Consider the following 24,072-nt stretch of genomic DNA (forward strand, 5'->3'; position numbering starts at 1 on the left):
CAGCATTTATTGCTTCTAAGCCTCTTTCTGTGAGTTATCTCCCTGAGCCTCGTAACAATACTGTAGAGTATGCTCTCTACTATAAATAGTACTAGAAGGCAGGGGACTGTTCCGCAGCCCGTCTGACAGTGAAGGAATTGAGGCACGGAGAGGTTTGGGAGCCCCTTCAGAGGCCGGTAGCGAATGAGTGTGGAGTTTGGTTGTGGTGAAGAGTGCTTTCCTCTGACTCCCACAGTTAACCGTGACCAATAGGGAAAAAAGGAGAATGACGAAGAAAAAGTGCAAACGGTATGCAAATGTGTGGTGGACGGAGTGACAGTCTCTCTCTCCACCCCGTATGTCCACAGTCTGGGGTATTTTATCTGAAAGGCGGTGGTGTTTTTACTGTGCGTTCATCGTTTTCGTAGAGAAAGATGGGTGAAGTTCTACATTGTGAGAATACAAGTAATGAGTAGAATAAGCTTGCTGAGTCAGGGGGCTTAGTGACAAGCTGCCTGGTGATCCGTGCAGAGAAATAAATTATTCTAAGGCCTTTGGTTCCCCGCGTCGATGGGAGGGTGGGAGAAGTGCTCTGGAGGGCCCCCCCGGGGTGTGTTGTGGTCCAGTGCTGCCCCTCTGCCGCATCCTCACCAGGCGTGCCTCGGTCCAGTGCTGCCCCCCTGCCGCATCCTTGCCCGGCGGGGCCCGCGATTAAAGGATGCCTCTGCACACTGCTCGCTTCTTGTCTCAAGTCTGAGATTGGCAGGCCTGGGGCCGTCCTGCGCTGCCCCAAATGCAGGAGAGGCCGGGAGAGTAAGTGCCTGGGGCTCTCAGCTCCTCTGGCCCGGTGCTGTTCCCAGGCCTGGGGAGGGGCTCAGAGGCCAGGCAGCCAAAACAGGTGACAAATTGTGACAGCGTGCCTGAAATCACTGCAGCTGTGCCTCTGCAGCTGGAGAAGGCAGTTTAGTGTTTACTTACATGGCAGCTGGAACGCTCCTCCTGGCTGGGATTATCGGGGCCAACTGCCGCCTCCCCCTCCCCTGCCCTGACTTCCCCGAGAAGGGAAGAGAACACGTGTTAAATAAAGACGGGGATTAGGGATTTGGAGTTATATCCCGCCCCCCCGCCCCCATTTCTTACTTTTATTCTCCTTCCTGATGATCTTGACTCCATTTCTGTGAGAAAGTTTCACAAACTGGACAGCGTGTCTTTTTGATGTGTGTATGGTGGGTGCCTGACAGTCACCAGAGTGGGAGAAAGGCCCATGCAGGACAAAGTAGTAGGTGGTTAGAATAAAGGGTTTAAGTTGGAGAGAATGTGCATTCCGAGGTTGTTTTCTTGTGCTAACCATAGAAATAGTTGTTCCTAACGAAGTTTGACGATGAATTAAGAGATTGTGTGGAAGCAGATTCCTGATTATAGGTTCTGCGTAGTTTGTACAAACCCTTAACGTGCAGTTCGTTCCCCTTCATGTTCCCCAACTGTGTCCAAAGGGCTGGGTGCTGCGGGAAGGGAGCCGTTTCCAGCAGACCTGAAAGCGTTAATACAGTAGCCGCTCTTTCCGCGGCTTCCAGGCTGCGAGCCCGTGCCCCCGCCTGGCCTGGAAACCCACAAGCGGTGGAGGGCAGGGCGTCGCTGCCCACCGTGTCTGGGACTCGGGATGCGGGTTTCTCTGTGCTGTGAAACGCTGCCGGTGTTGCTTCAGTTGTAAATTCGTCTGAAGAGCCTCTGGTGGGAAGTTTTATAGTAATGCCGTGTAAAGAGATAGTGACACACGTAGTGCTAATTTACAGTAACTTTAAGCATTGCCAGTAGTTTAATTTCCAGGGAGCTCCTGAACCGCCTGTGCTCGGGTCTCCGTGGTTCTGTTTGCTGCGCTCGCTGGCGGGCATTAGGTTCGTTCCAGTTGGAAAACCTCTGCGGGAAGGACGGAGGGAAAGGAAGCACTTGCTATCCACACATTCTTGGGTAATTATTTTCATTTGAACGAAAGTTTTGTGCTAATGACTAGGAAATACGTTAAATCCTAGCCCTCTGCTCCCTCTGCTCTAGTCGTCATCTTGGAGATTCCTTCGTCTCTGTGGGGTCACCCGTCCCCTTTTTGAAGATGATCGCCACGTTTCTGTCTGGAGCTCCACATCTGGGATGCTCCTGCATGCCCAGCCCCGAGTTTTGCCGTATCCCTTAGACGGCCCGTAGACGTCCTGCTGTGTCTCAGTCCAGGGTCCTGCTCCGCCTTCCTCCTTGGTCAGCCTCGAGTCTCCCCGCCTCCCTCCCCACTTCACGCGCCTCCTCTGCCCTTCCTCGCTCATCCTGCAGGGCCAGTCCGCAGCTCTGTCCGGTGTTTTCTGCTCTCACGTCGTTTCTGTTTTCCTTTGTGCTCTGGTGCCCTAGCTTGGGCCGTTCGTGGGGCCTCGGTGTCTACATGAGGTGGCTTTGCTTGTGCTTTCTTCCTTTCCAGGCCAGCTAGCTCCCAGGGTAACCCAGACCTCTGGCATGAGAAGGTTTTGGCAGGGCCTATCCATGGCAGCAGGTGTTTGGCAGTTTGGCATTCATGGCTCCGTGTTCTGGCTTTATTCACCTTTCCCACATCTTTCCCTCTGTAAATGCCCCTTCACTCTGCCCAACCAGTCTGTTCACTCTGCTCCCCTTCCCTGACGCCTCGTCCGGCGCGATTCCCTGCTCGGGAACTGCCTTTCCCTCTCCTCCCTTTCATCAGACCCCAGCTGCCTCTCCAGGCCGAGGTCAACCCTATGAGGTCTGCTCGGACCAACTCCGATTCCTACTGGGATTCAGAGTCGCTCCCATCTCTAGGAGACGACAGATTTGGTGCTTGGGGCTGGTTTTACTGTGATTCCTTTTATCTTTTCTCCAGTTTTTCAAAATGCCACCAGCTTTAAGAAAAACGCAGATGAAAGAGTAGGATCAAGGTCATTCTTGAGGGGGCAAAAGAAATCACTAAAAGATCTCCTGTGGGGCGTGTGGCCAGCCTCTTTCTTCCCATGGGATGATGGCGGTGGGCTTGCTGGGTGAGCGTGGAACAGTCTGCTTTTTCACTGACTGCTGAGTGGTTTCCTCTTCTTTCCCACCCTCCCCTCCTCCTCTACCTCCCCCTCCACACCCGTGTCAAATCTTGGATCCTCTGCTAACGAACTTTCTGATCTTGGCCAAGATATTTCACTTCTGAGACCGTTTTGTCGTCTGTAAAGTAGAGATACTATTTATTTCCCAATATTATAGGCAGATTTAGTGAGAACTAAAATAAAGCATCCACCGCTGTACCCTGCACAAGGTGGGCCTTCATTAGATCCGAGGTGTCTGTCTGCAGAGCCCGTAACCCCGACTCGGGTGACTGGGAGGGCGTACAGCCTGCAGGGGCTTGGTTTGGGTGCTCACCGTGGGATCTCCCCCTGAAGATGACATCGTCTTGAGCTCTGAGTCCCGAGCTGCTTATCAGCCAAGTGACCTTTGTAGGTCACTAACCTGCCCGGGCCTGTCTTCCAGTCTGTGAAGTGAGCTAATTATGTATGCCTTCCTGTCGTATGTGACATCTACTTTTATGTGATAAATACTGGAAAATATTTTGAAAACCAGTCAAGCATTAAGCACGTATAAAGTTATTACAATGAATATTTGTGTCTTAGGAGTACTTAGCATCGTGCCTCCCAACTTTTTTGTTCAGTAAATTGTCGAAATTAATAGGGCGGCTCCTTCTCCAGCTGGTATTGCTGTCTCCTGAGCTTGCTGGAGCCTCGAGAGGAAATCCCTAATAAAGTAGCTTCCGTTCCAGTTTTGTACTTAGACCTTTGGTTCTTTCTGAGACGCCCTTCTTGTTAAGTTAGAGGGTAGGTAAAACTGGTTATAATATAAGGCTCGTGTGAGACTGGTTTGCAAGACGTGAATACACGGAGCCATGACAGTTTAAGAAGGTTACAACGCGGTAATATTCACAGTCAGACGTAGTCGTTGCTGGTTCAGATCCACGGGGACCTGTTGTTTGAACACTACATTGTTCGCCCGGGCTGGGGATTTTGCAACAGTGAGGAGAGCCGTTCTTTCCCTCGAGCAGACTCGTGTGAGTGTGGTCCCGCACGGAAGGGACAGGTGCTGTCTTTCTCAGGGGCCGGCGGAGCCTGTACAGAGCGGCAGGGTTGAGGTCCGGCTGCGACGTCGTGTTGGGCATGCGGGAGGCGCGGGGCTGGGGCGGCAGTGGGAAGGAGGAGCTGCCACGGGCGCGCGAGCACGAGCAGAGGGCGCAGTTGTGGGCCGGCTGGGCGGGCCTGCTCCGTGTCGGGTGGTTGGCTGCGGAGGGGTGTGGTGTGCCAGGCACGCCGGGTGGGAGGAGAAGGGTCGACAGAGGAACAGAAGGGCACCGAGGGTGTGAGCTCACGGCAGGGCGGTCCCCGAGGGCTGGAGTCAGTTCTCCGAGAGCGCTCTGGTGGGGCAGCGTGATGGGGGCCCTGCAGGTGCCGAGAGGCCGCCTTTGTTGACGCTGCACCCTTACCTGAGATCTGCCAGCCAGCTGTGTGTGCTCCGGGGGCCGTTGTCACTCCTGCTGTGGACACTGCAGGAGAGGGGGTCGACAGCGTCTTCGGGCTCACCTGTCCTCACTACTGTCAGCCGAGGCTGCGTGGCCTTGCACGCCGCAGCTCCTGTGTTTCTTTGACTTGTTAGCAGGCGGTGAGGAGCTGCTGTCAGTGTAGCCTCAGGTAGCCGTAGGTGCTCCTTCTAAACTTGTGTTTCTGCTGACCCGGCGTGATGGAGCCGCGGGAGGAATCCCGCATGGAGCACTTTCAGGCACGGCTGATGTCGAGACCCCTGCCTCAGCCCGAGATGCCCTCCTGTCCCGTGTGTCCAAAACGCTCGTCAGAGACGGAAAGGAGAGCAGGCTGCTCGCTTGTCCTCGGTGTCCTGTGCGCTCAGCTGGAGCTTCCAGGCGTGGTCTCCCCGTATGTGTTGCAGTGCTGGCCCAGCTTCTCCATGCTCGTTTCCTGCCTGCCTTGGGAATTGCGGGTGGCTCTAGGGCAGTGAGGTGCAGTGTGCGGGGACCCAGTTGCCGTCAGAGTGGGGCTGTTGAATAGTACCCGCGGGGGTCTTGTTTGACATTTCTGTTCCCGTCAGTAGTGGCGTCTCAAAGTGTGACAGAGCAGGTCCTGTCTTAGATCCCTTTCTGTGCCGTTGTGCTCGGTGGTACCTATGAAGGCCTAGGGGGTGGTGTCCAAACGCTCTTCCACATCTCGGACGTCCTCATGTAATAAAGGTCATGAAATAACTTCACAGAGTGCTTCATCACACGCAAAAGAGTGGATTGTGGCTTTCTTTGCAGAATTGAAGTGCTAGTGTGAACTACTGACAAGCCTGAAAAATGCTAAAATTGTAACTGAATCGGGGAAACCTTGCTCATACCCTAAGACTTTTCAGGAGAATTGCTAACCTGTGAACTCTAAAGCTGTTCCTGAGAGGGGCTGGGGAGACCAGTATGACGTCATTTTACTCGAGGAGCGGGGGCGTTAATCAGGTTACTGTCCTCCCCTCTCAGGGTCAGGATGCCTGGAACACTGGCACCCTCCATCACTTCCATGCCTTTATTGGCTCCGTGTTTTGGTGGAGCCATCATTGCCGGGAGGGATACCACCACATGCTAAGGCGGGACCACCGGTGGTTCTGGAACGTGGCGGAGTGTGAGTGACGGAGCAGTGACTCGCAGGTGGAGCGTCCTAACGTAGGGACTCCCTCGTGGTAGATGGTGTCAGATGAGTCCCCAAGGGCTCACTAAAAGATGAGCTGCTGTTGTCAAGCAAGGAAGACTAGGAAACATAGTTTAAGGGTCTCGCGGAGATGTTTTAAAGCCTGGTGATGTAAGTGCAGAGTAAGCATGTCCGATGTGGTAACTTAGCGTGCAGCTGGCACGAACACTTTTGTCTGCCTGTTTATTGTAGTAAATTTGTGGGGCTGAGTCGGAGTCAGAGTCGGCTGGTGCTCTACTTTCCTGGAAGGGTGTGTTAACGTGGCCAAGCTTTCGGGCAGCGTCTTCGTAGGGAAATGGGGGGCTGGCCCCTTGAAGTCGCCTTGTGTTTAGGCACACAGACTATGTATGTGATGTTTACATAAGCTTCATAACTGGGGTGTCAGGCTGAATAATCACAGGTTTGTGATTATTTCTACTGTTATGTAATAGCGTAATATTTTAATCTGTCCTTTATTGCCATGGGAGGTTAAAAAAGGCAAAGATTTGGGGCCAGCCCCCTGGTGTAGTGGTTAAGTTCGGTGCACTGCACTTCAGTGGCCTGGGTTTCGGGTTTGGATCCTGGGCACAGACCTACTCCACTCGTCAGCCCTGCTGTGCCAGCAACCCACATGCCGAGTAGAGGAAAATTGGCAACAGATGTTAGCTCGGGGGCAGTCTTCCTGGCCAAAAAAAAGGGCAAAGATTCTACATAGAGAAATTGCAGTGAAATAAAACATTATTTTTGCAAATAATGTTTTATCTTCTAAAAAGTAGTAAGACAGTCCTCACTTTGCATGGGACTATAAAAATGACCATGCAGCTGGCCCGCTACAAAGCAATCTTAATCATTGATGGAGATGATTATGTTTGTGATTGTTACGTTTTTTTCGAGACATTGCAAACTCTCTTAAATTATAAATGTATGAGGAAATGACAAGAACAGTAAAACTAATCTTTATTTAGTACACTGCAATTTATAACATTAGAAACGTTGAGAATTAAATTCCATAGCTCTTTGAGCCAGCAGGTCCATTTCTGGGTCTGTCCCTCAGAGCAATCCAGTACCTCCTTTTTGTACATAATTTTAAAAAATCAGTACAATATCCTAATTATAAAATAAAGTAAATTTAAAAAGTTAGTTTACGGTGAAACATTTCATTCTGTAAATGTTTGGGCATGACTGCACCGAAGACGCAAGTCAGATGTTTGTACCTTGTGCTGATGAATGAGTTTAAGAGAAGATGATCAGAAGCCATTCCATAGAAAAATATAGAAATGTGAAAGAAGAGGTGGCCACTCCATAAAAGTGTGTTAGGATAAGTAAACACAGACCAATCTCAATTGTATTTGATCCGAGAAAAATGAATAACCGTGACTGAAATAAGGACAGCGTGCCGTTCGTATCACAGATTGTCAAGTAGAGACCTGGGCAAGTACAACAGTCTCGCATACGAGCTGAGCCTTCTTTGCAGGTGAAATGTCAGAATAGTTCCCTTGGTCATGAGAGGGCCAGGGGAGTGACGGAGGGTCACGAAGAACATATTGCCTCTGGAACTCTCACCAAATGCCCAGGCATGCGTTCAGTCTCTGTCATATGAGAAGATTTTGGAGACCCCTATTTGATGGGCGACAGGGAATGGAAGATGGATCCAAAGAAGAAAGTGGGCCCTAAAGTGTAATAACACACCAGGGTGGCAGAGCTACAGGAAGCAGGTGTTTCATAAGCTGCTGGCCCAGGAGGAATAATTTAGCAGTAGCTATTAAAATTGCAACTGACCTTTGACTCAGAAATTCTAAGGTATTATCCTGCAGATGCACTTGGCACACGTGCAGAATGATACATGTACAAGGTTATTTGTTGCCATGCTGTTTGTCAGAGCTAAAGATCGGAAGCACAGTCGTAAGTGTCCATCGGTAGGAGAAGAATAAATACGTTACGGCTTTTGTGTCAGTGCGGCTGTGAGAGGAGGAGGACGCTGCGAGCGGGCCGGCCCTCCTCAGGCTGTGTCCCTGCTGGAGAGGCACTAGAGGGAATGCGTGTCTCACTGGATTCTCCGCGCGTCAAACCTCGGGATAAACGGGGAGCATCTGCCTTCAGCTGCCTGCCGAGTTGAAGAGCCACCAGGGCTGGAAGGGAGGCCTCCATGGATACCTTTATTACCATTTGTAAAAAACAAAGTTTTAAAAGTTGGTGTGAAAAAAAGCTCTGTCCTGAGCATCCTTCCGTTGCTGCTGCTATCCCTGTTTTGTAAAAGTTTGTGATGGCCAAAACATCTCCGTGGAAATGTGGATTTTACGCTGCTCCTAATGGTGGCTTTAGGCTGTGAAGGTCAGGCAGGCAGTTTCTGGTCTCATACTTTAAAGACAGTTTCCTTATGATTCAGTAGTTTTTTGGCACGTGCATAGATCTATGAAATGAAGTATTCGAAAATGAAAACTATTTTATACTCCAGTAAGCACGAGCAGCGCCAAAAATCACATACTTGCTTTACTGGAAAGTTTGAAACATGGTGTGAATATAAACTGGACATTAATATGCTTCATATTGTGTTTTCATTTTATTATTATCTAGTGTTGTTAATTTATCTGAAACTCTTTAAGGTAGTCGTCTTTTGTAAAAAAGTAATGATTAAAAACAAAACCTACCTAGAAGATTCCAGAAGGCACTCATTCCTATTTGAATTAAGGATTTCTGCCCTTGATTTTTTATTTCATTGGTTTGATTCTCCCCTGCCGCTCAGGCTCAGTTTGAAAAATTTAATCAGAATGTTTTTGCCTGTGAGTATTTCGCTGTTATTATGCACTGAAATGTTATGCTTCTGAAATATACTTTCACACTAATATACGTGTGCATTCATATTTCACATTGTCTTGACTAATTGTGAGACATTATTTGTGTTTAAATACAACATGCTTGTAACAACCGAAAACATTTTGGTTTACTATTTAGCAGAAAGGTAAAAATACGTGAAGCAAAACTTATACTCACTGCCCATGAGTAAATCCCCATTTTTGCTTAAAAGCAGATGCCTTCCAAAGAAGAAAGGAGTGATGGCTAACATAGCTAGAAATTTAAATTGGAAATGAGGAACAAAAATGGAACAATTCGGGGCTGGCCCCGTGGCCGAGTGGTTAAGTCTGTGCGCTCTGCTGCAGGTGGGCCAGTGTTTCGTCAGTTCGAATCCTGGGCACGGACATGGCACTGCTCATCAAACCACTCTGAGGCAGCGTCCCACGTGCTACAACTAGAAGGACCCACAACGAAGAATATACAACTATGTACTGGGGGGCTTTGGGGAGAAAAAGGAAAAAATAAAATCTTTAAAAAAAAAAAAAGGAATAATTCACTCATTTCCATTGTAAAGAAATGTGTCTACCCCTGTGTACACCCGAGAGAAAACATAGCATAAATCCACATAAAAACTTGTGCAGGAATGTTCATAGCAGCATTATTCGTGATCGCTAGGAAGTGGAAGCAACCCACATGTTCATCAGCGAATGAAGGGATAAACAAAACGTGGTCCATCCGTGCGGTCGAATATTATTCAGCCATAAAAGTGAACAAGGCCCTGACACACGCTACGATGTGGATGAACCTTAAATATGTGCTGCTGACTGAAAGACACCAGACACGAAAGGACAGATATTGTGTGATTTCATTTATACGAAACGTCCAGAACAGGCGAGTCCGTAGACTCAGCGGATTTGTGGCTGCCAGGGGCTGGGGGGGAGGTAATGGGGAGTGACTGCTAATGGATCAGCTTTTGGGGCGTGACCAAAATGTTCTGGAATTACTGGTGATGGTAACACAACATTGTGAATATGCTGAAAATCACTGAATTGTACTCTTGAAAATGGTTAAGATGGTGAATTTTATGTTAGTGACTTTTGTCATAGTAAAAAATTTCAAAAAGAAAAGAAAAGCAGTGTGGTCCCATTTTTTATGAATTTGAGTGATGTGGATTGAAAATAGTGTTATAAAATAGTCACATCAGGGGCCGGCCCACGGCCGAGTGGTTAAGTTCCCGCGTTCTGCTGCGGCGGCCCGAGGCTTCACTGGTTCGGATCCTGGGCATGGACATGGCACCACTTGTCAGGCCACACCGAGGCAGTGTCCCACATGCCACAACTAGAAGGACCCACAACTAGGAGATACAACTATGTACTGGGGGATTTGGGGAGAAAAAGCAGAAAGAAAAAAGGGAAGAAGAAGATTGGCAGCAGTCGTTAGCTCAGGTGCCAGTCTTGGGGGGAAAAGAAATTCACATCAGTGTTTCAATTACTGTGAGGTAATGCAGTTCTCTCAAGAGTAAAAAAAGTTAAGATGTCAAAAATGATCAAATGTCAGAGTGGGCAGACCAAGTTGTGAGTTGTGTTTGTGTTATTGCCGCCTGGCAGTGCCCCTGCAGCCGGTGGACAGACCGCATCCTACAGAGATGCTCAGGTTTGGCTCTAAAGGATGCTCGTTTGGAATTAGACTCCCACACAATGCATCCTCCCTAGTTGCCAAGCCAACAGTTAGGAAAGAGGCACAGGATGGTTTTTTTCAATAAACTTTATTTTTTAGAGCCATTTTGGGCTTACAGCAAAATTGAGGGGGAGATACAGAGGTTTCCCCGTATACCTCCTGCCCCCCACTCCCCCAGCCTCCCCTACTGTCCACACCCCCCACCAGCGTGGCACATTGGTTACAGTCCTTGAACCTACGTTGATGCATCGTCACCACCCAGAGTCCACGGTTGACGTCTGGGTTCGCTCTTGGTGCTGGACCTGCTGTGGGCTGAACACATGTGTAAGGACCTGTGTCCACCATTATAGGTCATCCGGAGTAGTTTCACTGCCCTGAAATCCCGTGCTCCCCCTGTGCATCCTTCCCTTCCCCCAGCCCTGGCCATCACTGATCTTTCCAGCATCTCCATAGTTTTCCCTTTTCCAGAATGTCATATAGTTGGAATCATACAGTATGTGATTCTTTCACCAAGATTAGCTTCTTTCGCCAAGGAATGTGCATTTAAGATTCCTCCGTATCTTTTCACGGCTTAATAGCTCCTTCTTATTAGTGCTGAAGAGTACTCCATTGTCTGGATGGACCACAGTTCATCCACTCACCCACTGAGGGACTTCTTGGTTGCTTCCAGGTTTTGGCAATTATGGGTAAATCTGTAAACATCTGGCACAGTGTATTTTTGACCTGGTCCATACATACATTAAAAAAAAAAACACTAAGGTAGTTTTTTCCTCCTCCAAATGGAAGTCACGTTCGGTTTTTGGCAGAACAGGTTTGAGCTGCTGTTCGGAGCAGTGGCTGCTCAGCACTTAGCAGAGACGAGTTTTGAAAGACGAGAGCAGGCCCCGGGGCCGACAGCTGGCGAAGGGTCCAGCGCAGGGAGAGCGGAGGGCTGGGTGGCGCTCAGGTTTGCTGATCTTGGAGAGTGGTAGGTCAGTGAGTGGCAGGGAGAGGGGGCGGACAGCGAGAACCTGGGCAGGCATGAGCACGGGGACGCGGGGCGGAGTGCAGACCGCCTCTGAAGTGTGGTGGCGAAGGTAATGGGAGGTGACAGGGCGGGCTGGAAAGCCAGCCAGTGGTCCCTGTTGGAAGAAGGTGAGTGTACGTGTGATCGTTTTCCCCATCATGGGTGGGAATGCTTCTGTTAAGAGCTGAGCTAACGTTTGAAGGTACTTAAGTGACATCCGTTTTAGCAATATTGCAAAAATCAGCCCGTCAGAACCCTGTTAGCCACCTGCTCCTGGTGGAAACGCCCGGAGATGCTGTGGAAGGAGCTCAGCGGGGCCAGGTGGCGGCCATCGCCTGTGTTTGAGGGCTGACAGTGAGGCCTTTCAGCAGAGTGGCTCATTTCCAGCGTCCTCATTTGATGTCACACTTGTGGCCGTGGTAGAACGTAGATATTGCTCCCCGTATTTTTAGATGAGTGGTCAAGATGGAGAACTAAGTGACCAGTCCAAGGTCATAAAGGTCAGTTGTTTCCCAGCATGGCTACTGAATTCCCCTGGGAAGCCTTTAAAAATACATATTCCAGGTTCCACCCCAGAAATGTTGATTCAGTAGGCTGAGGCCTAGGAGTCTGTATTTTCATCAGCTGCACAGGTGGTTTTTAGGCAGCTGGTCTGGACAGCACGGTTCCCTGTGCCGCCTGCAAACCTCTGAGGTGGACGGGTGTTTTGTTCTGCAGCACACGGCCCTTAGGCCGTGAACTGAGCAGGGCGAGTGGTGGCCAGGGGAAGACCGGCCGATTCACAGACCTGAGGCAGAGGGCACAGCCGAGGCACAGACGTGTTCTAGGAACTGTAGATGAGTTGGGACTGACGTGCCGAGTAGGAGACACAGAGTGATGAGGGAGGAGGCTGGAGAGAGAGGCAGGGTCAGAGCTCCAGGAGCGGACTTCTGGAACCACCCCTCCAGACCAAGGAGACCTGGTGTCCTAGGCAGAGCGGAGGCAGCGAGGACCCTCCAGAAGATCCAGGTAGGAGGCAGAATTAGTACCCAGCAGCTGGTTAATGTGGGGGGAGAGGAAGTGGGTGGTGTGACGTCCGGGAGTCTGGCTTGGACAACTGCATGGGTGGGTCCTCTGCTGAGTTGAGTGAGGGCCTGGGAGGAGTTGGGGGCTGGGTCAGGGAGGAGGGTGATGAACTCCGTTTGGGGAAGGTGGTTTAAGCGTCCAAGTAGAGATGTCTGACGGGCAGTTGGACAGTTGCCGGGGTGGGGGCTTAAAGCCTTGGACACAGGACACAGGTGTGGAGAGTGAACAGGGCACCCAGGAACCTTTTGTTCAGCAGTTACGAGATGAGCAGGGAAAAGGACGAGGGGAAGAGAAGGGGAAAGTGGGATCGCATGCTCCCTGATGGTGGTTGGCGAGGTCAGGGAGCACGAAGCCTGCCTGGGGTTAGCGCAGGCGAGGGGATTGCTGTGTCTGAGCCAGAGGGCTTTCAGGGCAGCAGCGGGGCCTGAGGCCAGGTTGCAGAGAGCAAGAACAGGATTCAGGATTGGGGTGTGGTGGCTGAGGGGGCAGGTGTTTCTGAACAAGTTCTGTGTCCACGTGGACAGTCCATATTCTGGTCGCGTCTTGTGCTCTAGCATGGTTTTGGGAGACAAAAAGAGAAGGGAGGATTGGTCTTTTTTTTTTTTTTTTTAAATACAAGGCAAGTACATAGTTAAAAATTTTAAAAGGAATATAAATTAAAAACGAAGTCTCGCTTCAGCCCCCTTTCCCAGTCCCGGTGGGTAACCTGCATTAGCTGTTTGCTGGGTGTCTGTCTCTGTGTTATCTTAAAGACGTAAAAAATACGCATGGTGTGTGTTTGCTGTGAACCAAGTTGAGATGACGCTGAAATACTGTGCTGTACTGTCTTTTTCGGTTCGGATTATACAGTCTCTGCTATGAATCCCTAAATGTTGAGCAGCAGCATAAATTGTGTCAGTATCCGTTTCTTAAAGAGAAACCGACAAGAGAAAAGAAATTAGATGTTTTGGGACTTTGTAACTGCTTATGCATTTTACTCTGTTGCTTGCAAATGACGTTCAGTGACTGAAAATCCCGTGCTGTTGCCTTAAAAGTGGCTTTCCACAAGTCCAGTGAGCTGATGGTCAGCTTTTCCAAGGGCGTAAAGTTTGCTGTCTTCTGAGTGTCCCTCTCCTCCCATCGTTAGATGCGACATCAACAGACAGTTAGACATAGTCTGTTAACAGGAATAGATAGTTGTAATATCCTTTCTAAGCACACTTTTAATCAAGATGCTGGAGTTTTGAAACATATGATTTGCTGACTCGTAAATAAACTTCCAATTTCCCTTATTTCACAATTTGACATGCTTTAAAACCTAAGGCTGAAGCGGGTAGCTTCTGCTGACACAAGATAATCTGTCAGTTCTGCAAGTCAGTTTTTCAGGGGTTCGTTTGGTGTGCTAACAATTAGACCCTGTTTCTATTTGTTTATTACTCTCCCCGTCCCCACACCAAGAGGACGGGTACTGTTTGCCTCCACTGAAGCTTCGCTCCTGTTTCAGCAGGTTAGCGAAAATAATGAAGAGTAGCTAAAAAATAAAACGAAACTACTGATGGAGATGATAGAGAGTGAAAGATGCTGAAGCGCAGCATGGGATGGCCGAGTGAAGAATTTGGGGGAGGGCGGGGGGGGGCAGGGGTCAGGACTCACGTGGGGCTGGGGGAGTGGGAAGGGCCGCTGCTTCCAGCCCAGAGTCCTGCAGTTGCTGGGAGCTACTGGAATGACTGGGAAGAAAGAATGTTCTTTGCTTTCGGAGCTAAATGTCGCATCTGATCCATAGGACGTAACTTAAAATTGGTCTCATGGCGGATTTTGATAAATAATGTCTGGTTTGCATAATCTGGAGCTATTATCCAGATCTGAACCTTTTGTCCAGAAATGCTAAATGTCAGCATTTTTGAGCATTATGTGAAACCAAGTTCTTGAGCTGGTGTTAATGGCTGTTACCTTCCCTGTTCTCAATCCTAGAAAGTGTCAAAGGGAAATGCAAATCTGTATTGCTCAGACTTATACTTTAAATGAAAATATCCCAGTGATTATTGGATCTGTTCAGTTTCAGAGATACTTTAATTATAGTAAATAGAATGACACTTTAGACTAGTAGTATATGTGGCTTACAGTATTTTTTAGAGAAACATTTTTTTTCTAAAGAGGAAAAAGGTAGATGCTGACAATTAGATTCCTGTGATGGTAATAGGGGAGATCATTTACTGCACATATTTGGGGTTTGTTCAGCCTGTGCTAGTTTTTTCTGCAATAATGATACACAGTGCACATATGAACGTGCTTCTGGAATCTTAAACTTTGGAATTTCCTGTCTAATGTTTATCTAAACTCCTAAGTTTAAATTTGCTTCGATGCTTTTTCAGTTGTCGAATTCTTTTGAGCCAAGGGAAAAGGTTTTCCTTTAAGGAGTAAAAATAATTGTCAAGTTCTGTAAATGTGTTTTCTACCACGGCCAAAGCAGTCTGTCACAGATTTCTTTTGAGATATAACCCAGCGATAGGAATGAAGCATATTCTCTTTACAGGTGAACGAAGACAGTCTGGGCTGTTAGGAAGAACTTACGGGAACTGCATGAAAGAGACAGAGGCTTGCCCGGGGAGGGGGGCGGGAGGAGGTCACGGGAAAGCGAGGTGACAGGCATCCAGCATAGGGGCTCGATGGGAGCGCAAGTGGGCTCCGGGGCGGAGCTCTCTCTTTCCAGGCGGTGTGAGTCCGTGTAGGAACCAGCTCCTCGTCCCGGTGCGCAGGGGAGCTTCGACGCACCCCCTGAAGCGTCCAGTGTCCACCTTGTTGTGCTTCGACTAGGCGTTTCATTTAAAGGTGGCGAAATTTGTCCATGACAGCTAGTAAGACTTAAAAATAAAACGCTGATACTCAACCCTCCTGGGACTGCAGGTCCCCTGCCACTGGTCATGGTCCCTCGCCCTTCTCCCCTCTCCCTTCTTCCTCACCCCCCTGAAATCCCATGGTCCGTTATCATCACAGCCTTGCACGCCCTGCCCCTCCCTCGCCTCTTTCGCTTCACTGTACTCACCGGCAGAAGCCTGCACCCAGTAAGTGCGTTCTCCGTCCGCTGTCGTGACCAGTGACCGGAAGTGGACCCGCATGCCGCCACAGTCACGTGACTGTCAAACAGCGACTCTTCTCTTCTAGGTGGCTGTTTTCTTCCTTCCCCTTTCCCCTCCCCAGCGCTCCTCACCCACCCTTAAACTTAACGCCAAGTCCTCTGTTTCCTCAGTGAAATTGGAAGAAATCAGAAGAGGTTTTGCGTAAACTCTCACCACATGTCTACCTATTTACCTGGATCTGTGCCCGTGTATTCGGCTGCCCTTCCTCTTACTGTGGGCGAACTGTGTGCACCCAGGAAAGGCCACCCGTGCACTTGGCCGCTTGGCCCGATCTGCTCGCGCTTACTCAGGGGAGTTACTCTGTCGGTCCCACCGCTCCCCTGGCTTCCTGCCAGTCAGCACGCACACTGTCTCGTCCTCCAGAAGGTCTTTCTAAACCCATGTCTGCTGCAGCCCCTGCCCTGTTTCTCTTCCCCCTCTACCGCCCAGTTCCTCAAAGGAGTTTTCGCTTCTCCTCCTGCTCTCTAGTGACCTCAGCCCAGTCAGGCTTTCGGCCCTGCCGCTGCGCCAGAACTGCTGTTCTCACGGTCACCGCTGACCTGCCTTTCAGCAGATCCACCTATCAGTGATCGGTCAGCCAGCATCAGAGATAGGGCTGATTCCTGCTGGGAGCGCTGGATTCCGGCATGTCCTCCTGCCCTCTGCCCGCTCCCAGTCTGCTTTGTTGATGCCCCTCATCTCCCAGCCGTCCAATGTTAGGTTGTCACAGGGCTGGAACCTCATCTCTTCTTGTCTGCGCTCAGTGCCTTGTCCATTTGCGTGGAATGCAATTGCTATCCCGTCTTGGCCAACGTTCCCGAGAACTCCAGACAGGGAATTGCAGCTCTGCACTGGGTATCCCAGTCCGCGTGAGTGTCTGATGCTGTCTCAAATGGAGCAGTCCACACTGGACTTCCGCCCCTCTCTTCAGAACGTGCTCTTCCCATGCTCGTTCCCTTCTCGGAACGTAGTGACTCCGTCCCTCCCTTGCTCCTGCCGGAATCCTTGGCATGGTCTTGGGCCTTTCTTCCTCTCAGATCTGTTGGGTCTGTCAGCACATCCTGTTGGCTCTCCTCCAGGGCATCTTCGGAGCCCACCGACTTCTCTTACAGTGCGCTCGCTCACCTGGTCTTGCCTGCGTCATTGCAATACCTGCCTGGTCCCTCCACTTCTGGCCTCACCCTCTTACCAGCTCTTCTGAACACAGCATCTCCCTTGAGGGAGTGTGTGTCAGGCTTCAAGACACATTGAGTGACTTCTTTTAGTGTTCCCGGAGTTTCTTTCTGTTTGCAGGCCTGCGGTGGAATACTGAAGTACAGAGTCGTCCGTGTTCTTTAGCCAGTCTTGTGCTCTCAGGAGCAGCCTTTTCTCCAAGGGCACCGTGTGTGTGTAAATTGTGATAAAATATACAGACCATATGGAGTAAAGCGATTCGTTTCAGCAGGGGAAAGGATGACTTGAGTAACTATTGGTGTTGAAACTGTTGTCTATCCATTTGAACTAAAATAAAGTTAAACCTTAATTTTGTACAATGAAAACGTATATACCTACCATTTTAACCAGTTTATTGAGTAGCTGGATGATTTCAGTGAAGCCTGTGTCTGTGGCCCCCGGCTGTGCTCCTGGGGGGGGGGGAGGTGTGGCTCTGGACAGGCCCCCAGTCACCCTGGGCGGTAGTGGCAGTGGTAGGGGCCCTCTTCCCCTCTGTCCCTGACCCACCCAGCTGTTAACTCCACTAATTGCCAGCCAATTGCTCTAGTTCCAGCAGTGCCCTGGGGCATAAATTCCCCTACACAGGAACCCAGTCAAATCCTGCCTCCTTTCTAGGAGTTGTCTCCAGGTCAGAGTTTGGTATTTGCCCTGACCCCAGAGGGTTCCTCCCAGCTCCCCGAAGCTCCAGTTCCCTCCTGCACACCAGCGGGGTACTGTCTGGGCTGTGTCTGGGGAAAGCCGGTCATCTCCTCCCAGCTGCCTGTCACCTGACCCCCACTGTTCTTGAGAGCGCCCTTAGGCTTAAACTTCACCCCTGGAGTCAGCTCCTTTTGGACGAGATTAGGAGCTCTCTTACTGCCTCCCCCCCGCCCCCCCCCCCCACCGGAAAATCTCTGAACTAGGGCTCTGGAGCCTGGTGCGGACAATGGCAGGCTCCTCTGAGTGACACCTGTGCTCTAGGAGCTGAGCACTGGCAGGGGTGGGCAGCAGCCTGGGGTCTCTGCAGCCTTGGAACCACTGCCTCAGAGAGCGAGGGCGGGGATGATCAGGGCCAGGATTCTCAGCACGCGCCACCCAAGGTGTGGCGTGAGCCTCTATTCCTTGAGTGGAAGTTGGGCAGAACCTGGGAGCCCGCACATCTCCACCATGCTTCCCTCTGCGCCAGGTAGCTGGGGGCCCAGGTGGGAAATGCTGCTGTCCTGCCCCTCCCAGGAAGAAGTCCTTCCGATGGGGGCGAGGGGACGGGAAGCCTGTGTTCTTGGCTGCAGCCTCTAGATTGGAGTCTCTACCTCCTGGAGCTGGGGTCGGGGAGGGAGCAGTCTTGGTGCAGAGGCCGCAGACTCGTCCCTTTCCACGGAATCTTCATAGATTTTCTTGAATAGATGTTTCTTCATTTGTTATTTGCCCTTAGGACCAGGCCAGAGGCTTTGAATAGTTGTTTTTTTGGTTTTGGGGGAAGATTAGCCCTAGGCTAACTACTGCCAGTCCTCCTCTTTTTCGCTGAGGAAGCCTGGCCCTGAGCTAACATCCATGCCCATCTTCCTCTGCTTTATATGTGGGACACCTACCACAGCATGGCATGCCAGGCGGTGCCATGGCCGCACCCGGGATCTGAACCGGCGAACCCCGGGCTGCTGAAGCGGAACGTGTGAACTTAACTGCTGTGCCACCGGGCCGGCCCCACGAATAGTTGTTTTTATCTATTAATCTCACGAGTTTCACTGGGGAGCAGGTCAGCAGAGCTCCTCATGCTGTCAGGCTGGAAGTTGATCACCCACAGTCATAGACTCTTGAAGAAGAAATTAGATAAAATGGGCGTTAGCTGACTATATCCACAAAAATGTTCACGTGTCCTTCAAGATCTCTGTAAACTGTCTCCATCCCCGTCCCCCTCTATTTGTTACCCTTGAGATAACAGCATTCGAGAAAAAAATAAATGTTTTCACTTTACTCTTTTCCATTGTGGAATGTAACAATATGGCTTGCTTCCTTTCATCCCCCAGGGGTAAGTATTTCAGTTCTGCATCATGGCTCAAATAGGCTTTTGTGGGCTAGCCTTATAAAGTCAAATTCTAATTGACCACAGATGGTAATGCTGACTTTGAGTTGCAAATGATTAATTTAGGAATGAGCTTTACACCACCTGTTTGTCAATTGATTTTCTAGAATTACCTCAATCAGCCTCCTTTCGTATTTTGACTGGCAGCTCGATTATTTGTTAGGTGAACCTTTATCCGTTCCTTTGTCCAGTAAAGAGAAAAGTCTTAAAATGTTGAGAAACGTTGGCAGTTGGCAGATAATTTTAATTATTTCAGAGGAGTTTTGCTCCATTGAAAAACTGACAGGAGAATGTGAGTCCTTTCCTTTCTCCCCAGCTTAATGACATCGTGTTTGTGTGAGGGTGCTCAGTGTTGCAGTTAGAAGTGACCCACGGTTGACAAGGGGAGCGCCTGGCACCTCTCCTCTCAGTGATGTCGTCAAGGAACTTTTTCCCCTTAGCTAACGAAATGTCTTCTTTTTTTTTTTTCTTTCTGCTTTATCTCCCCAAATCTCCCCCGACCCCGTACATAGTTGTATATCTTAGTTGCAGGTCATTCTAGTGGTGGCACGTGGGACGCCGCCTCAGCGTGGCCTGATGAGCGGTACCATGTCCGCGCCCAGGATCCGAACCAGTGAAACCCTGGGCCGCCACAGCGGAGAGCGCGAACTTAACCGCTTGGCCACGGGGCCGGCCCCAGAAATAAGTCTTCTTAAACTTCCCCTTCCTACCAAAGGCTTACGGGCATTTGTGAAAAGTCCACATTAGGTAGTTGGCTTTGAGTAATTACTTGGCCAGTCCGTTAGCGTTGGAGTGCCATCAGCCTTTTCCTGGGGATGCTCTTCCCCAGGGGAGAATCCGCGTAGAGCAGGAGGCTGGGCGCAGGGCGGCGGCCTTCGGGGCCTCTTTACTCTCCGGTGGCTCCAGGTCACCGGGGTGCGAGTCTTTTAAAGATGTCTGTGTCCACTTGGTGTCAGGATTCCTGCTCAGGAACGTGTCGAGGGCTTCTCTGGGTCTGAGGAGGTGGGCTTGGAGTCCCTTCTTCCTCCGCTGTGCGTGTGCCCAGGTGCAGGGGTGGAGGGAGGGTGGCGTCTGAGTTACGGCGTCTGCGCGGTCTTGGGCTGGTGGCTCGACCCCCCACGGAGGTCCCTTAGAGCCTCCGGCTGGGGTTGCCTGTGTGAGGACTGGGGTGGCTTGCTGGGAGTCTGTCCTTAAAAGATCTCTTTTCCCCCCTTATTTTCTAGGAGTTTGCAGCACTCAATAAAGAGCTCAGTACGTGCAGGGAACAGCTCCTTGAAAGGGAGGAAGAAATTGCCGAACTGAAGGCAGAGAGAAACAACACCAGGGTCAGTAGGTGCCGGAACTTGAGCCTCTGGGCCACTATCAGTCACTCTGGCTGGCTTTAAACTCGAAAGACGTCCACTCTACCTGGTTTCAAACACATTTTCGACATTTTCCCACGACTTAACTGTGATCGATCAGTTCAGCGTTCTCATACTTTTCTTGAAATTCATAGTTAAGAATTAGTATTTTGATCCATTTGAGGAGGAATTTCTCTAACTTTCTACTGGATTGAAGGCATTCACACTGGTTCAGCATGAGATGGAAAGGATTGATTTGCCCCGAATCCCAATGTGCAATTGAAGGTGTTGTTTAAACTTGCGTCTGTGTTGGCCTTTTCTCCCAGCTGCTGTTGGAGCACTTGGAGTACCTCGTCTCCAGGCACGAGCAGTCCCTGAGGATGACGGTGGTGAAGAGGCAGGCGCAGTCCCCCGCCGGCGTGTCCAGTGAGGTGGAAGTGCTGAAGGCGCTGAAGTTGTTGTTCGAGCACCACAAAGCTCTGGATGAGAAGGTACCAGCGGCCCCGGGGCCAGCCTTGGGCTGCGCGCTGTGCGCCCGGCGGGCGTTGTGCGTGTGCAGCTTCAGTTTACTCTTAGTAGCTTCTGGAATTCTTGTCAACAAAGTTCTTCTGTAAGAAGACAGTTCTATATGGTTAAAAAGTATTAGTTGGCAGAAATGTTTTAGATTTTTGTTTGTTGTTTTTTCCTTTTTCTCCCCAAAGCCCCCGGTACACAGTTGTGTATTCTTCGTTGTGGGTCCTTCGAGTTGTGGCATGTGGGACGCTGCCTCAGCGTGGTCTGATGAGCAGTGCCATGTCCGCGCCCAGGATTCGGAGCGACGAAACACTGGGCCGCCTGCAGCGGAGCGCGCGAACTTACCACTCGGCCACGGGGCCAGCCCCTGGCATAAATGTTTTAAAATTTATTATATCCTGTTTATAGATTTGCTGTTAAGAATTGGGTAATGCAATTTATTTAGGGAGAAGATTTTTCTCAAACTTAAAATTTAGAGCTGTTAATAGGAAGTTTCCATGACGGTAACATCAATGAGAGACGTTCCAGGTGTTCTGTGTTATATCCTGCTAGTGGTAGGGTCACTGTCCGCGAAGGCTTGGAGAAGTGTGCACCCACACACTCCATCCCTGCTGTCCAAGTTTTTCTGCTTTGCAAATGGGTAATTATCCCTCCTGCCTATGTATTTTTAAAACTTTGCCAGTAGTAATATGGAAATTGATTTCGTGTAGCGCCATGCTGAAGAAGACTAATCAATATCTCTGAGCCATTAACATCTCTGGAAATCCCGGGGTGCTGCTAAGAAGCTAGGACACACTCTTGCTCCCGCCTTAAAAATAGTTCATGGGGAAAACGTGAGTGACAGGTGAGGTCGCGATAGCCTGCGCGCCCTGCAATAGAAACAGCTGTGGCAGGGCAAGGGTATTTTGAAGAGTCTTGAGTATTAATTCTAGGATAGTCTGTTGTGTCATTTTCATGCAAATGAAAATATGAAAGACTTCATTTTTGACTGAGTGTGAAATGCAGTTGATGCACAGAGTTAAAGAAGTCCTGTATAGAATTTTACTTGGCTGTTTTGTGGCTCAGCTCCTGTAGCTCCGGCAGAGATACACACGGAAGGGAGACCGTCAGCAAGCTGGCGTCTCCTTCTTCGTGCTGTTTGAAGGCGCTTTACGCAACGTGCTGAGTGCCTGTCCCTCCTCCGGCGGACAGACTGACTGCAGAGGACAGTGGCAGCAGGTGTGTGGGTGTGTGGGTGTGTGCCGCCCTGTCTCCTGTGCTGCCGTCCGTCTCTGTAGGTAGACCCCCGTCTCCCTCGGTCCCAGTGGGCAAGGCTCGGAGGAAGCAGCCTGGTGGGCAGTCGGCGGACTCGCGCCCCATCCTCGCCGAGTTCCCTGCGTCAGTTACCTCGTCTCTGAGCCTTCGGAATTCTCATCCGTCAGTTAGGGACGGTAACTGTCAGTTTTGCTTCAGCAAATATTGATTGTCTGCCATGTGTTAGGCACTGTCTGTCCAAGGGCTGGGTAGACAGATGTTTGGGGGATTAAATGAGATAATAGCCAGCATTTATTGCTTCTAAGCCTCTTTCTGTGAGTTATCTCCCTGAGCCTCGTAACAATACTGTAGAGTATGCTCTCTACTATAAATAGTACTAGAAGGCAGGGGACTGTTCCGCAGCCCGTCTGACAGTGAAGGAATTGAGGCACGGAGAGGTTTGGGAGCCCCTTCAGAGGCCGGTAGCGAATGAGTGTGGAGTTTGGTTGTGGTGAAGAGTGCTTTCCTCTGACTCCCACAGTTAACCGTGACCAATAGGGAAAAAAGGAGAATGACGAAGAAAAAGTGCAAACGGTATGCAAATGTGTGGTGGACGGAGTGACAGTCTCTCTCTCCACCCCGTATGTCCACAGTCTGGGGTATTTTATCTGAAAGGCGGTGGTGTTTTTACTGTGCGTTCATCGTTTTCGTAGAGAAAGATGGGTGAAGTTCTACATTGTGAGAATACAAGTAATGAGTAGAATAAGCTTGCTGAGTCAGGGGGCTTAGTGACAAGCTGCCTGGTGATCCGTGCAGAGAAATAAATTATTCTAAGGCCTTTGGTTCCCCGCGTCGATGGGAGGGTGGGAGAAGTGCTCTGGAGGGCCCCCCCGGGGTGTGTTGTGGTCCAGTGCTGCCCCTCTGCCGCATCCTCACCAGGCGTGCCTCGGTCCAGTGCTGCCCCCCTGCCGCATCCTTGCCCGGCGGGGCCCGCGATTAAAGGATGCCTCTGCACACTGCTCGCTTCTTGTCTCAAGTCTGAGATTGGCAGGCCTGGGGCCGTCCTGCGCTGCCCCAAATGCAGGAGAGGCCGGGAGAGTAAGTGCCTGGGGCTCTCAGCTCCTCTGGCCCGGTGCTGTTCCCAGGCCTGGGGAGGGGCTCAGAGGCCAGGCAGCCAAAACAGGTGACAAATTGTGACAGCGTGCCTGAAATCACTGCAGCTGTGCCTCTGCAGCTGGAGAAGGCAGTTTAGTGTTTACTTACATGGCAGCTGGAACGCTCCTCCTGGCTGGGATTATCGGGGCCAACTGCCGCCTCCCCCTCCCCTGCCCTGACTTCCCCGAGAAGGGAAGAGAACACGTGTTAAATAAAGACGGGGATTAGGGATTTGGAGTTATATCCCGCCCCCCCGCCCCCGTTTCTTACTTTTATTCTCCTTCCTGATGATCTTGACTCCATTTCTGTGAGAAAGTTTCACAAACTGGACAGCGTGTCTTTTTGATGTGTGTATGGTGGGTGCCTGACAGTCACCAGAGTGGGAGAAAGGCCCATGCAGGACAAAGTAGTAGGTGGTTAGAATAAAGGGTTTAAGTTGGAGAGAATGTGCATTCCGAGGTTGTTTTCTTGTGCTAACCATAGAAATAGTTGTTCCTAACGAAGTTTGACGATGAATTAAGAGATTGTGTGGAAGCAGATTCCTGATTATAGGTTCTGCGTAGTTTGTACAAACCCTTAACGTGCAGTTCGTTCCCCTTCATGTTCCCCAACTGTGTCCAAAGGGCTGGGTGCTGCGGGAAGGGAGCCGTTTCCAGCAGACCTGAAAGCATTAATACAGTAGCCGCTCTTTCCGCGGCTTCCAGGCTGCGAGCCCGTGCCCCCGCCTGGCCTGGAAACCCACAAGCGGTGGAGGGCAGGGCGTCGCTGCCCACCGTGTCTGGGACTCGGGATGCGGGTTTCTCTGTGCTGTGAAACGCTGCCGGTGTTGCTTCAGTTGTAAATTCGTCTGAAGAGCCTCTGGTGGGAAGTTTTATAGTAATGCCGTGTAAAGAGATAGTGACACACGTAGTGCTAATTTACAGTAACTTTAAGCATTGCCAGTAGTTTAATTTCCAGGGAGCTCCTGAACCGCCTGTGCTCGGGTCTCCGTGGTTCTGTTTGCTGCGCTCGCTGGCGGGCATTAGGTTCGTTCCAGTTGGAAAACCTCTGCGGGAAGGACGGAGGGAAAGGAAGCACTTGCTATCCACACATTCTTGGGTAATTATTTTCATTTGAACGAAAGTTTTGTGCTAATGACTAGGAAATACGTTAAATCCTAGCCCTCTGCTCCCTCTGCTCTAGTCGTCATCTTGGAGATTCCTTCGTCTCTGTGGGGTCA

General features: G+C 50.3%; 1 protein-coding gene across 1 annotated transcript in view; it reads left to right on the top strand.

Moving 5' to 3' along the window:
* Nucleotides 1-24,072, top strand: part of LOC106846401 (liprin-alpha-1) — a 179,051-nt gene that overhangs the window by 76,977 nt on the left and 78,002 nt on the right. The window contains 2 exon segments of the mRNA XM_070503739.1: nt 19,836-19,937; nt 20,279-20,443. Of these exon segments, the coding sequence (XP_070359840.1) occupies nt 19,836-19,937; nt 20,279-20,443 (267 nt within the window).

Source organism: Equus asinus, unplaced genomic scaffold, assembly GCF_041296235.1.
Source record: "Equus asinus isolate D_3611 breed Donkey unplaced genomic scaffold, EquAss-T2T_v2 contig_800, whole genome shotgun sequence".
NCBI lineage: Eukaryota > Metazoa > Chordata > Mammalia > Perissodactyla > Equidae > Equus > Equus asinus.